The 16,742-nt window shown below is 37.4% G+C and overlaps 1 protein-coding gene across 3 annotated transcripts in view; it reads right to left on the bottom strand.

The window, feature by feature from the left end:
- RYR2 (ryanodine receptor 2) overlaps positions 1-16,742 on the bottom strand; it is an 820,963-nt gene that overhangs the window by 137,632 nt on the left and 666,589 nt on the right. For all 3 annotated transcript variants that reach the window (XM_060191940.1, XM_060191939.1, XM_060191938.1), the window contains 4 exons: positions 13,306-13,429; positions 12,765-12,880; positions 9,285-9,349; positions 6,099-6,220 (listed from right to left, as the gene is read on the bottom strand). In XM_060191940.1, the coding sequence (XP_060047923.1) occupies positions 6,099-6,220; positions 9,285-9,349; positions 12,765-12,880; positions 13,306-13,429 (427 nt within the window). The remainder of the gene's footprint in view (positions 1-6,098; positions 6,221-9,284; positions 9,350-12,764; positions 12,881-13,305; positions 13,430-16,742) is intronic.

Genomic DNA, 16,742 nt, shown 5'->3' on the forward strand with positions numbered 1-16,742 from the left:
CTCACCACCTGCAGGTAGGTCACTACACAAGCAGTGAAGCAGGTCTACAGGTGTGTCTATCTTTCTCTCCCCCTCTCTGTCCCTCCAGGGTTATCAATAGGGCTCAATTGCCTGCACTACAAATCCACTGCTCCTGGAGGCCATTTTTTTCCCATTTTGTTGCCCTTGTTGTTGCCAGATAGGACGGGGAGAAATCAAGAGAGGAGAAGCCAGAGAAGGGGAGAGAAAGATAAACACCTGCAGACCGCTTGTGAAGCTACCCCCCAGCAGGTGGGGAGCCAGGGTCTCAAATAGGCATCCTTTCACCAGCCCTTGCACTTTGTGCCATGTGCGCTTATCCCACTGCGCTACTGCCTAATTTCCCTAATTTCAGAGTTTTGAGCATTTCATATATATATATATATATCACTCAAATATGTAATTACAGGACCTGATGTTTTCACCAGTACTTTTGAGTTTTCTGCTGGACATCTCTAACTGAATGATTTGTTACTTTGCACACTTTCATAAATAGCTCAGCAAACATAATGTCTTCTCAACTTATTACTTCTGAAATTCCCTGGTTTTGCCAGTGAGATCAATATTGCTCTAATCACTCAGCTTTAAAAACTTAAAACTTTAAGCAAACATGTGCGTAAAGTGCACAGACCAGCATCAGTATCCTGGTTTGAGCCCCCAGCTCCCCACCTGCAGGGGGTTCGCTTCACAGGTGGGGAAGCAGACATATATACATATATATATATATATATATATATGTGTGTGTGTGTGTGTGTGTGTGTGTGTGTGTGTGTGTGTGTGTGTGTGTGTATATATATATATATATGTTTCCTTAAAAAATTTAAACTTGTTAGTGATTTTCCTTCTATTGCCTTATGAATTAATGCAAGACATGTGATTTTTTTTCTACTTAAGCTTCCCACATCCAACATCTCTTTATACTTACAGCTCCTATATATATATAATTTATAAAATTGAAATATTGACAAGAGTATAAGGATAAAAGGGGTACATTCCACACAACACCCAACCCCAGCGCTCCATATCCCATCCCCTCTCTTGATAGCTTCCCTATTCTTTATCCCTCTGGGAGTATGGACCCAGGATCCTTGTGGGGTGCTGAAGGTGGAAGGTCTGGCTTCTGTAACTGCTTCTCTGCTGAACATGGGCGTTGACAGGTTGATCCATACTCCCAGTCTGCCTCTCTCTCTTTCCCTAGTGAGGCAGGGATCTGGGGAAGTGAGGCTCCAAGACATATGGTGGGGCCCCTTATATTTACTGAACCTTCTATTTGTCTATAGGTGCAGTCATTATGACATGCTATGTGGTTTGATCCATATGTATGCATCTACTTGACTTCTAAGATCATTGAACTTAGGAACTATGTTGTTCTATGTATGTGCTTACCCTCAGACCTAGGTTTCTCAGACATTTTTTTTTCAATGAACTGTCACGTATATGAGGCAATACTTCTATTATGACAGCCTGAATTGCACCAATAACTTCCCAATATGGTCTCCCAGCAAATCTACTCTCATGAATCCAATATCACATTTTTTCCCCACACTGTCCTCCCTAAAGGACACTGATCAGTCTTCTGCTTAAAGAAGCTCTAGTGGTTTCTTAATGGTAATGAATTAAAAGTTAAAGATTTTTTCCCCTTGCTTCCAGGGTTATCTCTGGGGCTCAGTGCCTGCACTACGAATCCACTGCTCCTATGGCCATTTTTTTAGGTTTGTTTGTTTGTTTTGGCTAGGACAGAGAGAAAGATAGACACCTTCAGACCTGTTTCGCTGCTTGTGAAGTAACCCCCCCCCACACAGGTGGGGAGCCGTGGGGATCATTGAGCAGGTCCTTACGCTTAGTACTATGTGTGTATAACCTGGTGCGTTTCAGACTGGCTCCAAATTTAAAGCTATTTTCTAAAAATAAATTAGGGATCTGGGAGAGTGTGTGCCTTACCATACATAAGGCCCTCCACCCAAGCCCCTGCTCCACATGGGAACACCACTGCATCAAGGGAAACTCCACCAATGGTGGAGTAGTGCTATAGTACTTCTCCCTCTCTCAGTGTACCTCTGTCTGTCTCTTTCTAATATGAAAAGAATGAGAGTTGGGCCAGAAGCCAGAAGCACAATATGCTAGTTCCACCAAATATATATACTTCTAGATGATACTTCATTCTAGATGCTAATGTCAATTAAAACATTTTATAATTAATATAATCTACATACTCCCAAATTACTGTAGTCTACCTTTTATTTATATTATTTACATCTAGAAACTATTCTGTTTCCTCAATCTGATCCACATACTCATTAAGTTCAAATCTGAATGTCATGACTTCCACAACTCCCTAGTCAGTTCATATGTTACTCAGTATACTGATTACATTACTTTGAATCTCATAGCACTATTTGGCTTTTCTGTTAGAATGGTATTTATACTCACATACTTAGTCACTGCCAGTACTATTCTTGGAGTGCGGAAAGAGTTATTTATACTGCCAGGAAGTAACAAAACATTTAATAGAAACAACTTGTAAATCATGAGTACATCAAATTAGACCCACCTAACTGCACATAACTGTTTAATACAAATTAAAGTTCCCATTTTCATAAATATGAAGATATTCTGGCTTATTCAGTTATAGGGCTAGATTTTTTTAATCCATTGCATACTACTTTTTATCTACCTTATTTACTGAATATTTGACTAGTATGAGAAGAAATAAGCCATTTGTAAATTTCAGTTATTACATTTCATTGTGTCATATTATTTGGTTGGATTGGTTAATATGATAATGATATAAGCTGTCTTCAAACTTTTTTGACTGTGGGCCAGGTGGTGGAACATTTATCTAGGAGCACATGTTCCTATGCACACGGACCTAGATTCAAGTGGTAAAGTCATTACTGCAGGTATCTTTTTGTCTTTCACTCTATCTTCCTCATCCCCTCACAACTTCTTTTTTTCTCTGCTTCTTTCTTTCTTCCTTTCTTTTTAAACTTATTATTAGATAGAGATAGAGAGAATTTGAGAATGGGGGAAGCAGAGAGACAGAGAGACACCTACTGCTTCACCACTCGTGAAGCTTTCCCACTGTAGGTGAGGGCCTGGGGCTTGAACCTGTGTCCTTGAGCACTGTAATGTGTGTCTAACCAGGTGTGCTACTACCTGGCCCCTCCTCAGTTTCTCTCCTAACAATAAACAAAACAAAAAAAAAACATTTTGAATAGAAAAGTAGAATATTTCTTTTTTTTTTTTTCAAGTACATAAAATGATTCCAGGGTTATTGCTAGGGCTCAGTGCCATCATTACAAATCCACTGTTCCTGGTGGCCACTTTTTCTTTCTTTCTTTTTTTTTTTTTTCTATCTTATTGGATAGGACAGAGATAAATTGAGAAGGGGAGGAGGAGAGGGAGAGAGAAAGTCAGACACCTGAAGATGTGCTTCTCCTTTGTAAAGTGACACCCCTGCAAGTGGGGAGCCAGGGGCTGGAACCGGGATCCTTGTGCCAGGTCCTTGTGCTTTGTACTATGTGTGCTTAATCCAGTGTGCCGCCACCTGGCCCCCTAAAACTAAATATATTTCCAGCTGGCATTTTATTTTTTTTATTTAAAATTTTTTTAATATTTATTTATTTATTTATTCTCTTTTGTTGCCCTTGATGTTTTATTGTTGCAGTTATTATTCTTGTTATTGATGTCGTTGTTGTTGGATAGAACAGAGAGAAATGGAGAGAGGAGGGGAAGACAGAGAAGGGGAGAGAAAGATAGACACCTGCAGACCTGCTTCACCGCTTGTGAAGCGACACCCTTGCAGGTGGGGAGCCGGGGCTGGGGGGGCTTGAACTGGGATCCTTACGCTGGTCCTTGCACTTCACACCATGTGCGCTTAACCTGCTGCGCTAATGCCCAGCTAGTATTTTCTATACATACAAATTCAGATTTGTGAAACATTTGGAAAAATACTATTAGACATATATTCTAATGATTATTTTCTTTCATTATTATATATTAGTAATAATTCTCATGATTAAATAAAATTTTATCTTTGCATATGTCACAATTATTATTATTACCCTATTCATTTTCTAATCCAAGAATTTCTACTCTCTGAAGTTAATACTGTGTATGTTTGGTACTAAAGTGCTGTGATAAAATAAGTCACTTTTAATATACATGCATCATACCGTGTATTGGAATTTTAAATGGTATATTTTCATTTTCTGAAAGTCGAATGAGATAAGTAAAATTTACCAACTCTCTTTCCATGATAGAAAGGAAAGCAGAAGAGGAACTAATTCAAAAAGTCCCAAAGCAGTATTATAAGCAACGGTTAGAATTTCAACTATTATAGTTGAAATAAGCACAAGATAGTGATGGTCTTGGATACAGTAAGTGAATGAAAAATTAACAACTTTTGTAGCCAATGAGTTGTTCAGAGTGGAAGACTGAAGCTAAATGAAGATAACAAAACACAATAAAGTTGAGAAGAAGAAAATTGGTATAATTGCCTTTGCATATTTTCATATATAAATATCTATTTGTATTTTCTCTTGATTTCTGTAACTGAGTAATGTTTAAATTAACAATGCCTTCTGGGAAGAAAGTTTCAATTACAAAAGGTGAATCGCCAACCCAGGAAGGAGTAGATTTCCACTAGACTTGACCCCATGAGGTTCATTTGTAGCATGGGGCCTTGGCGTTTTTCTAGTACTGTGTGCACTCAAGGTCCACAGGGAGGACATCAAAGGAGGGACGTACTTGTGAATTCAGGAGGGATGGGCTACTCTCTCCCAGGGAAGGCAGAAAAAAAAATTAAGCAGGTAAAGAGAGGACGCACTAAAACTACCTCAGGTAATGCAGTTTGTGGAAACAATGTTTCAGGAATAAACCACTGCTTTTCTTATAATAGTGTTTTTCAACTTCATAGGAAGATTATCATCTGAAGAAATATGGGGGCCTCTATAATGTGACCGCAATTTAATATTACATGACTGGCTACTTATAAGAAGTATATATTGGCTTGGTAGAAGAGCCAATAAATTTGAATAAATGAATGCACTTAAATTTCTATCCCAAGGTCCAATGCTAAGCAATGAGAAATCTTACTTCTTTACCCTCTAGTGATAGTCTGTATTTTGTCTCATTTCATTTTGTTCAGTTAGCTAATACTACACTGCCATTTAGTATATTACTAAAGTCAAGTCCACAGAAAACCTCCATTTTACTTTATAAAGGTTATTCATTTAATATAAAAATATGCCCAAAAAGCTTGGTATGAGTACCAGTAAAATATGTCATCCAGAAATATATTTTCTCAGCACCCAATTTTCATGAATACTAAATTTGGCAGAATTTTTGGAAATCTGAATTGAAATTCCTAATTGAACCAAAAATAAATCTATAAGGGAAACTGCTAAGCTATCAGCTTCAGTGGCATGAGGTAAATTTTCAGAAAGTGCATTTTTTTTATCTCACTTTCTGCTAAGATTGATACATATTTCATGAAATGAGATATGCTTTCTTAAAGAATAGAGGTTGGCAAGACTACTAGATTTGAAGAAACTGTAAAGAAACTAGTGTGAAAAGCACATATATAAAAAATACTAGCATAGCAGCACTATAAATAGCCTATATATGTAGAGTCTGTGCTGTGTATATATATTTTATTAGTAATTTAATAATAATTAACAAGACTGTAAGATAACATGGGTACACAATTCCATACAGTTCTCACCATCAGAGTTCTGTGTCCCATCCTCTGTACTGCAAGATTCCCTACTGTTTATCCCTCTGGGAGTATGGACCAGATTCTCTATGGGGTGCAGAAGGTGGAAGGTCTGGCTTCTATAATTGTTCTATACTGTGTATATTATCCATTTTATTTAGAATTTCATTTAGTAGCAAAGTGACAGAAAACATTTAGAAGATAGGTATTAACTTACAGACCCCATATACCTCACAGTGTTTGATTTCAATAGGACAAGGGCCAATGAAGACCTGTGCTCCCATTTCAAGGCCCTTAGATATTCTCTCTCAAATGAAAATACAACCAACACAAATAATAGTACTTATCTCATATAGTTAATTACCTAGTCACCATTTCTTTCTCTTTGTTTGATGCATGCCCACCAGAACAGAGAGGTCTGCTTGCTGCAGATAGGAAGTATAAACGATGGTTCTTGAAATATTGATCAATTAAGGGAAGAACAACCTGAAAGAAAGAAACAAAATGAAAACACGTCTACACCGTCTACACTGTGGAATCTTTCAAGAGACGAATGAGCACTGAAACTATTGAGGCTTTGGAAAAGTCAGAGTGGAGTCCAGATGCAAGAATCCCACAATATTCAGAACCATGCCAGTCAGCACCAGTTTTTATGTGCGTCTATTAAATCTCGCTCTGCTATCTCCAGTGTGCACTGGTGTGTGTCTGTGTGTGCATGTGAGTGTGTGTGTGTGTGTGTGTATGTAAAGAGAGAGAGAGGGATAGAGAAAGAGAGAGAGAGGGAGGGGGAATATGCCTAATTTTCAACAGTTTGGAATTATTCAAAATATTTATCAAAATAAAATACTTTAAAGATATGCATATAATGCGATCCAGTGTCCTATTTGCTATGTAATAATCAGTGTCTGCATGTTATCAATTTTATGCACATGTCACTTCATTCAGTCTTAATAACTATTTGGTATGGTCACTTTCATATCCCTGCTTTGTAAGAATTAAGTCGAGACAAAAGTGGTGATGTATTCAGTCACACTGGTATTCCTTTACTAACTACACACAGTCCTCTTTTCTAAGTAATTAAAGGCAATTAATGTGAGAAACAGACCATAGTGCTATTTGTTTATATGTGATACAGAGGATTGAACCAGGGCCTCACATACACAAAGCATGTACTCTACCTACTTGATCACTTTTCCAGGGGCTACATTTTACTTCTTTGACTCTCAAAGCCCACCTCTAATGTCTGTGTACTACTTCTTTTGGTTCTAGCCAATTCCTCTACCTCACTGTATCTATTCACACAGCACTTAGACTCAAGTCTGTCTATAATTTTCCCTGCTTAGTTGTGTAGCAAATTTAATAATAATAGGGATATGCAAGTTTTCTGTGATTTTCTTAGAAAGCCTGCACACAATGACTAGCACATAATAGGTACTCAATAAATATGCCTGTCAGCCAGAACAGAGACATTTGTTTACTGCAGCTAAGAAGTATTAAGAGTGAGTGGAAACCATTAACACATTTCTGATAACTGATGAACATGGAGTCTAAATTGTAGTAGAGGGAGTCCGGTGGTAGCGCAGTGGGTTAAGCGCACATGGCACAAAGCGCCAAGGACCAGTGTAAGGATCCTGGTTCAGCCCCCAGCTCCCCACCTGCAGGAGAGTCACTTCACAGGCAGTGAAGCAGGTCTGCAGGTATCTATCTTTCTCTCCCCCTCTGTCTTCCCCTCCTCTCTCCATTTCTCTCTGTCCTATCCAACGATGACATCAATAACAACAACAATAATAACTACAACAATAAAAAGGGCAACAAAAGGGAAAATAAATAAATATTAAAAATTAATTGTAGTAGAATAATAAATATCAATGTGCAGGCCAAGACAAACAAATGACTGACACAGACTTTGAGCGCAATATTATATGGAATCATAACAAACAAGAAATCTTGTGACAGCAATAGTCTTGTAAACCAACATGTTATCAATAAAGCGATACTAAAAACATCAATCAAATCTTCATTACAGTAAGGGTTAGAGTTCTAAAATTAGATAGTAGAAACTGAATATTAAGCAACTGAAACAACAAGCCATTAGCAGAAACTAAAAATGCAAGTATTTTGAAAGAAATCTGAGAGAAGTCATTAAAACTTTAGGATGACTGCAACATTTGTGAGCAGAAAATCTTCCCAAGGTCATTTAGTCTTCATGACACTGAGTTCCCAGAATATAGTATAAAATGTGACATCCACGAACACAGGGTAACATTGAGTGAGAGAATGAACCTGGTGTGAATATGTTGCATCTCTTTGCCTCCTTCCATTACTTACTGAAAGGAAGTCATGTATGTTCCAGCTATGTAGTGATTTCATGAAGTCATTTTATGAGATAGAATAAATAAAATTAATAGAATGCATTTTCTAAATAAATATTTTATTTACTTTGAACCTCAGTTTCTTAATGTGTAAAATGAATGGAACTGAGGTCTCACACTAAAGTCTCTGTAGTGAAAATTTATTTTACAGTCAAATTGTCAACTAACAAATGTTTTTCTTCATCATAAAAAAATACTATCTAAAACTTTTTTGCGTAGGTAGGGGGAGAGTACAGGTCCTGGAAAAGGATGACAAGAGGACATAGTGGGGGTTGTATTGTTATGTGGAAAACTGAGAAATTTTATGCCTGTACAAACTATTGTATTTACTATCAAGGTAAAACATTAATACTCCAATAAAGGAAAAAATAAAGAAACTTTTAAATCATAAGACCTTCCAGAAATGGACTTATTACTTTTATATGGACTTAATACTTTTATACTTTCATATTTCCTATATGGTATGCTAAAGCCTGAAAGAAAGTATTGTGAATCACACTTCATCATTTGAGAAGTATGGTAGGGAAAGCAGAGTGAGTTAAAATATGTCCAAGACTGTTATGAAAAATTTTATGGTACAAGATTCATGCCATTATTTCATTCATCACTAATTAGAATAGAATTCTCATTTACAGACAAGTAACTTTTGAAAAGAGACAAATTTACAAAGAGGATTTTTTTTGTTTTGTTTTGCCTCCAGGATTATGGGTGGGGCTCGGTGCCTGCACTACAAATCCACTGCTCCTAAAGGCCATTTTTTCCCATTTTTGTTGCTCTTGTTATGATTATTGTTGTTGTCATTGCTGCAATTGTTGTTGTTGTATAGGACAGAGAGAAGTCAAGAAAGGAGGGGAAGACAGAGAAGGAGAGAGAAAGACACCTGCTTCACCGCTTGTGTTTTATTGTTGTAGGGATTGTTGTTGTTATTGATGTTGTTGTTGGAGAGAAATGGCGGGGAGGGAGACAGAGAGGGGAGGAAGATAGACACCTGCAGACCTGCTTCACCACTTGTGAAGTGATTCCGCTGCAGGTGGGGAGCCGTGGGCTCGAATCCGGATCCTTGCGCCAATCCTTGCGCTCTGTGCCATCTGTGCTTAACCCTCTACTGCCCGGTCCCCAAGAGGATATTTTATAAAATAACAGACTGAAGCAAAATCAAAATGGATTGTATACTGTACTTTAGCAAAGAACTTGATTTCTTGTTCATAAGGAAAATGTTCTCCTTTGCTTCTGCTGCCACCATCTGCAGAGAAGGAGAGTTTTTAAGTACAGCTTGCACATTAGACAATATAAGATAGTCACCAAGACCTACAAAGTTAGAACACATGCCAAATGTTTTATCCCACTAAACCAAAAAAAATTAAAGTCACCTCTGGCAGTGAAATTTTAAAAATATAGATTAAAAAAATTTTATTATTTACTTTCCCTTTTGTTGCCCTTGTTGTTTTTTATTGTTGTTGTTGGATAGGACAGAGAGAAATGGAGAGAGGAGGGGGAGACAGAAAGGGGGAGAGAAAGACAGACACCGGCAGAACTGCTTCACCGCCTGTGAAGCAACTCCCCTGCAGTGGGGGAGCCGGGGGCTCGAACCGGGATCCTTACGCCGGTCCTTGCACTTTGCGCCACCTGCACTTAACCCAATGCGCTACGGCCCAACTCCCAAATATAGATATTTTTAAAGTATCCAAATGAAACAGCTACTAAAGACAGCTCACATAAGTAATGTTGAATATATGTAAACCCACTGCTTTAGTTTCCAGATCTTATGATGCTTAGGGAGGAGGGGGTAGAAACTGGAATAAAGGAAAAGACCACATCTTCCTTCAGTAATAAAGGACCTCAGTCAGATGAGAAAAATGAGCATTCATTAAGTGCCATAACTGGCTGGATTTTAACATTGGCCTTAAATGAAAATTTATTATCTAGCATGACTGAAAGATTAAGTGTCTAAGACCAACATTCCAAGTGCAAAACTGCAATAACTGGCACTTACTGTGAGGGGAAAAAATACCACAATCAATAATGGTTTGCCAAATCACATCCAGCTAAAATAGAGACTCACCTTTGTTAAAAGATCATTTCACAAAGCAAAACAAGTACCCCTAAATTTCCCCAAGGTATGGAAATTGATTCCAAGGTTCAGAATTAATTTAGTAATACATTAAGCATAGAGATGCCTTTTGTACCTCCTTCTTGCATATAGAGGAGGCTGCATATACATAGAAAATTTAATAAAACAACTAAAAATCACCATAATGATAGGCAGAGCATATTTGGAGCTAAAAATTCAGAAATGTATATAAGGCTATAATAAAATTTGTAAATGGAGTTTCCATATTATAGAAGAATCATACTTATTTGTATTCTTAAGAATAGAAGTGAAAAAAATGAAAAAGAAAAAGAATAGAAATGAAAACAATGGTATTATTTGTTAAACTTTAAGACATAAATTCAAAAACATTTTATGGAATTTAAATAGTATTTTATACGAGTATAATGTGCACTTCCTTTGAATAAGTAAAAGAAAATAATGGCTCCTTAACACTGGTGCTTTTCATTTATGTATAATTTTTGAACTATATATGCTCTAACATATTATGCAAAATTCCTGAATAAATATAAAGCACTTTCTCATAAAAATTGTGAAACAGCTAAATCTTCTAATCATTCAAGAATTAAAAAGAGAGGAAATAACTTTTATTACCTGCTTACAATAGTGCTTATGGAAAAAATGCGATAAAGATTTGGAGAGACTATATTCTTTTTTTTTAATATTTATTTTATTTATTCCCTTTTATTGCCCTTGTTGTTTTATTGTTGTAGTTATTATTGTTGTTGTTGGATAGGACAGAGAGAAATGGAGAGAGGAGGGGAAGACAGAGAGGAGGAGAGAAAGATAGACACCTGCAGACCAGCTTCACCACCTGTGAAGCGACTCCTTTGCAGGTGGGGAGCCGGGGTTCGAACCGGGATCCTTATGCCAGTCCTTGTGCTTTGCGCCACCTGCGCTTAACCCGCTGCGCTACAGCCTGACTCCTGAGAGACTATATTCTATAAGACATTAAAATAGAAACAAGCATATCAATATTCTTCCTTTTATCGCCACCCAGTACTATTACCACCACGATATGCACAAATTACATATTATAGATCAGTTTTGTATAACTGAGTTTTGTGAAAAAGTTGATTAAAAAAGAGAAAAAAAAATAATAAAGCACTTAAGCTGTAGATATCAAAACAGGATGAAAGAAGGATTATTTTAAAAGAACAACACTTAAGAAAAATCTTTAATCACATTTAAGAGACAGAAGGTTAGGCTGATGGTATACCAAAGCTATGTATAAATGCTAAAATTAATAACAAAAAAAGATTTGACTGGGAGGGGTTTATTGATAGTGTTTTGTTAAAGGATCGAGGACTATGAACCTCAAGCAAAGACATTTTAAAACAGAAAAAAAATGAGGATTAAAAAAAGAAGTGGGGCCAAGTGGTGGTGCAAAAGGGCCAGGGTTCAAATCCCTGGTTCCCACCTCCAAGGGGAAACCATGAGTGGTGAAACAGTGTTGCAGGTATCTCTCATTCTCTCTCCCTCTCTTTCCCCTCCTCACTCAAATACTCTATGTCTTTATCTTAAATAAATTAAATAATTAACAAAGAAGTTATTAGAAACAAAGAGGGAAAATATATCTTTGAAAAATAAATAAATAAATATAACCACCCGAAAAAGATACTGTTTTTCAAAAAGGATCAAACTTTATTACTTTAAATCTTAACAATTAGAATGAAATTTAAATAATTCTAAGAAGGATCTCAAAATAATAGAAGTGAAAGAAGGCTGTCTTGATGATTTGTTCAGAACCTAAAATTAAAATAAGGAGTTCTTTTTCAAGCTGTTGTGGAGGTAGGACTTCATTGTATTTTAACAGAATAACAAGGTATGCTGCAATGCAAATACTCTAATATTGTGTGTGTTCCCAACAAGGCTAAATTTTTTGCAATTACTACTCAGAAATCTTGGAAATTTGCAGTTTTAGGTTTAAAAAAAAAACCTGAATGCTTCATGTCATAAGTGAAAACTGAACTATTCCTTAAACTTTTATGTCCTAAAAAAATGTAATTTCCAAGATAAAAAAAATCAATGCCAATTACCATGTTAAGCAGAAAAACATTATTTTCTTAATTCCGCCAAATTTACCCACCCCCAAGAATGTCTGCCTCCTCACTGAGAGATTCGGAAATTACATTTTTTAGGATATAAACATTTAAGGAATAGTTAAATTTTCCCTTATGACAAGAAGCATTCAGGGTTTTTTTTTAATAAACAAAAAACTAAAACTACGAATATTTCTATAGGCAACTGTTAAAACTGGCAGGGAACAAATACAGGCAACCTAGTAATCTGTGTTATTTCTCTATAACTAAAAAAAATTTATTTAGTAGTTTAATAAAAACAAGAGACAAAGTGAGGCCAAGACACTGCTCGTCTCTGGCATATAGGGAATGATGCAACCTGTGGCCATGAGGGTCTCAGGCATGCAAGTCTGGTGTGTTACCACTGTTCACATTTCCCCAGCTGGCTGGACTGCTGTCTTCCCTAAAGTTGTGAATGTTAAGAATAACAAAAAGTGGGCTCTGGTTTAAAGAACTATGTTACCTACCAAACTCCAGGATATACTGATGGGCTTCATCTACATAGCGAATAAGTTGCTGAAGAAAACTATAGGCAAATCGTTTCTCAATTGAGGGTGTATCCAATTCCAGGTCCTTGAATCCTCTGTAACAACAAAAATGAGTTAGGAAGTCAAATGCTACAGAGATCATGTAAAATTCTGTTATGTGTATGTATGTATGTATGCTATATAATATTCATATTGCTTAAGGAGAAAATGGTACTTAATTTACCAGGGATACTTAGCATCTGATAAAAACCTGAACTAAATTTCTTAACTATTTTACAACAAAACTTTGCCTTTAGAAAAACAGTGTCATTTTTACCTAGAGAATCTAAGTGATGAGTAAGGATTATATTGTCAGGTAACTCCATTATGTGTCTGCCCTGTCTGCTTTGCAAACACTAAACTTAGTAACTGTAAGGTGAAGACAGACCACTAAATAAGTCTTCAGCTTTAACTGTAGTGGAAAAGCTTAAAGATTCATCATCACACAAAGGATGGATAAATGGAATAGGTGAGCTTTTACCTGGATACAGCATATCCATTGATCTGCAAAAACTTGAGGATATCTTGTGCTTTCTCCCTATCCTTGGCCTTCTCTTTGGCTGTCAGTGTATCATAAGGAACCAGCAAGGGATGGTTTCCACCTCCTAATAAGAGAATATGAAGAGGAGTGTAGAGAGTAATATTAGAAAACTATATATTTTAGTTAAATTCCAAGGGTGTGTGGCTATACTAGTTAAAATATGCCTACTTGCTATCTTCAAAATGGAGGACCCCCCAACTCTTCATCTGCATTACTCCAGCCCTTAGGTCCATGATTGGTCAACAATTTGTTTGGCTTTGTATGTTAACTCTCCTGTCAACCACCAGGTTCCAGATGCTAGCATGATGCCAACCAGACTTCCCTGGACAGACAACCCCATCAATGTGTCCTGGAGTTCTGATTCCCCAGAGCCCTTCCCCACTAGGGAAAGAGAGAGACAGGCTGGGAGTATGGATCAACCTGTCAACACCCATGTTCAGTGGGGAAGCAATTACAGAAGCCAGACCTTCCACCTTCTGCATCCCACAATGACCTTGGATCCATACTCCCAGAGGGTTAAAGAATAGGAAAGCTATCAGGGGAGGGGATGGGATACAGAGTTCTGGTGGTGGGAATTTGTGGGGCTATGTGTAAGCTTGATAGAGCTTAGGGAAAACTCCCCCCATCCTTGGATGGAGGTCTGGGAAAGACATCCCCTTGTTAGTCTCTCTCAACCAAGATGAGCAAAGGGGAAAAACAGTCTCTCAGACTTAGTTCTTCCCTTTCAGACTCTCAAGCCCACAGAAACCTCACTGTCTCTCCCCATTAACTGCAGGCCACACAGCTGCCTGCTTTAAGGTTCATTCAAAGTTCACATAGTCACCCAGAGTTCACACAATCACCTCACTTTTGATCACTAGAGAAAGCATACTCCATCAAACACCTCCTTGACTTCAGTCAGTGAAACTCCAAACATTATTTCCTTATAGCCTTCTGATATCTATCAAGCTTGTTTATCTTCTATCTCACCCTGATGGTTAAACCCCTATGTTTCTCTCAAATACCTTAAGTTGCTTGCATCATGGAGAATAATTGTCTTGACCTTTATGTATCTCATCAATTCCTGTCATACCAGCCCCCTACCACATGGGCAAGCTGACCTTTAAGAAACCTGTAATTTATGACATGTTTGAAATATGTTCTTTGTCTAAATTCCTATTTAAACCCATGTCCATCTGCCATTAAATGAGAGTGTCCTAATTCTCCCCAGTGTCTCTTGTCTTGTCACGTCGTCTCTTGAATGAGCAAGAGAGAACCAGTCATTTATCTTTCTTGCTGGAATTCACCTCACGTAAGTGCCAGCAGGAATTGTGCTAAACTGTACCCCTCTTATTCTATGGTTTTGTCAATGTTTCTTTTTTATAAATGAAAAAAAAAATTTAAAGAAAAATATATATTTTACTATAATAGAAATAAACTACTATGACTATGGTATGTTTTAATTACAAATAGAATTTTGAGAACTCGGGAGTTGGGCGGTAGCACAGCAGGTTAAGCACACGTGGCACAAAGCACAACGACCAGCGTAAGGATCCCAATTCGAGCCCCCGGCTCCCCACCTGCAGGGGAGTCACTTCGCAAGCAGTGAAGCAGGTCTGCAGGTGTCTATCTTTCTCTCCCCGTCTCTGTCTTCCCCTCCTCTCTCCATTTCTCTCTGTCCTATCCAACAACAATGACATCAATAACAACAACAATAATAACTACAACAATAAAACAACAAGGGTAACAAGAGGGAATAAATAAATATTTTTTAAAATTTAGAGAACTCATAAGACTTTTATTCTCTCTCTGATTCCTTAATGTGTTACAATTCTTGAAGTCTCCTTAGAAGACTGTAGTTTTTATGAGACCATTAACACATAAATATACAGGCATTTGAAGTAGCCATGAAGATAACATTTATAACATTAAGGGAAAAAAATGTTTTCCTCTCCATTCAAAGGAACTAAAATTGTGGAAAGTGTGAATACAAAACACTAAAGAACACACAGTTAAAATGAGTAGAATTATAAGGCACATTTGAAGGATTATATTTCTTTCTATCCTACAGTGATAATAGAAAACAGTTTGTATTATGCATTCCCAATCAGAGTATGTTGTTTCACACATTTCTAAGTACATTAAGATCCATATATATCTGGTCCAGGAAGTGGCACAGTGGATAAAGCACTGGATTCTCAATCATGAGTTCTAAGTTCAATCCCTGGCAGCACATGTACCAGAGTAATGTCTGGTTCTTTCTCTCTCTCTGCCTGTTTTTCTCATTAATAAATAAATTCTTTTTTAAAAATCCACATGTACATTGATACATTAGAAATTGGTGTCTCCAATACCTAATAAGAATAAAATACAAATTTGACAGTTTAAAATATTTGGCAAATATTTTTAGGTTTCTAGTACAGCTGTTTATAAAAATACAAGTAGTTATAAAAAAATATAAGCAGTGTTTCTTTCTTTTCTTTGTATTTATTTATTTACTTACTTACCTATTTATTGCAATCAGGGTTATTATTGGGGCTCAGTGCGGGCACTATGAATCCACAGTTCCTGATGGCTGTCTTTTACCCCCCGCCCCCTGCCCCTTTTTATTATACTTGCTCAGACAGATAGAAATTGAAAGGGGGAGGGAGAGAGAGGGAGAAAGAAAGATAGACCTGCTTCACCATTTGTAAAGCAAACTTCTGCAGGAAGGCAGTGGGGGTTTGGAACTGAGTCACTGAAGCTGGTAGTATGTGCACTCAACCAGGTGTGCTATCACATGGCTGCTGAAAAGCACTTTCAGGGAGTCAGGCAGTAGCACAGTGGGTTAAGCGCACCTGGTGCAAAGTGCATGGACTGGCATAAGGATCCCGGTTCAAGCCCCCGGTTCCCCCCCTGCAGGGAAGTCGCTTCACAAACAGTGAAGCAGGTCTGTAGGTGTCTATCTTTCTCTCCCCCTCTCTGTCTTCTGCTCCTCTCTCCATTTCTCTCTGTCCTTTCCAACAACGACAGCATCAACAACAATAATAACTACAACAATAAAAAAACAAGGGCAACAAAAGGGAATAAATAAATAAATACTAAAAAAGGACAAAGAAAGAAAAGCACATTCAGTGATTTAAAAACTCTAGAAAAGGGAGCTGGGCGTTAGTGCATAGGGTTAAGCACACAAGGCATGAAGCGCAAAGACCGGCATAAGGATCCTGGTTGGAGCCCCAGGCTCCCCACCTGCAGGGGAGTAGCTTCACAAGCGGTGAAGCAGGTGTACAGGTGTCTATCTTTGTCACCCCTTAATATCTTCCCTCCTCTCATGATTTCTCTCTGTCCTATCCAACAGCAATGACAAGAATAACAAAATAATAACAACGATAAACAACAAGGGCAGCAAGAGCGAAAAA

This window comes from Erinaceus europaeus, chromosome 6 (genome assembly GCF_950295315.1).
Source record: "Erinaceus europaeus chromosome 6, mEriEur2.1, whole genome shotgun sequence".
NCBI lineage: Eukaryota > Metazoa > Chordata > Mammalia > Eulipotyphla > Erinaceidae > Erinaceus > Erinaceus europaeus.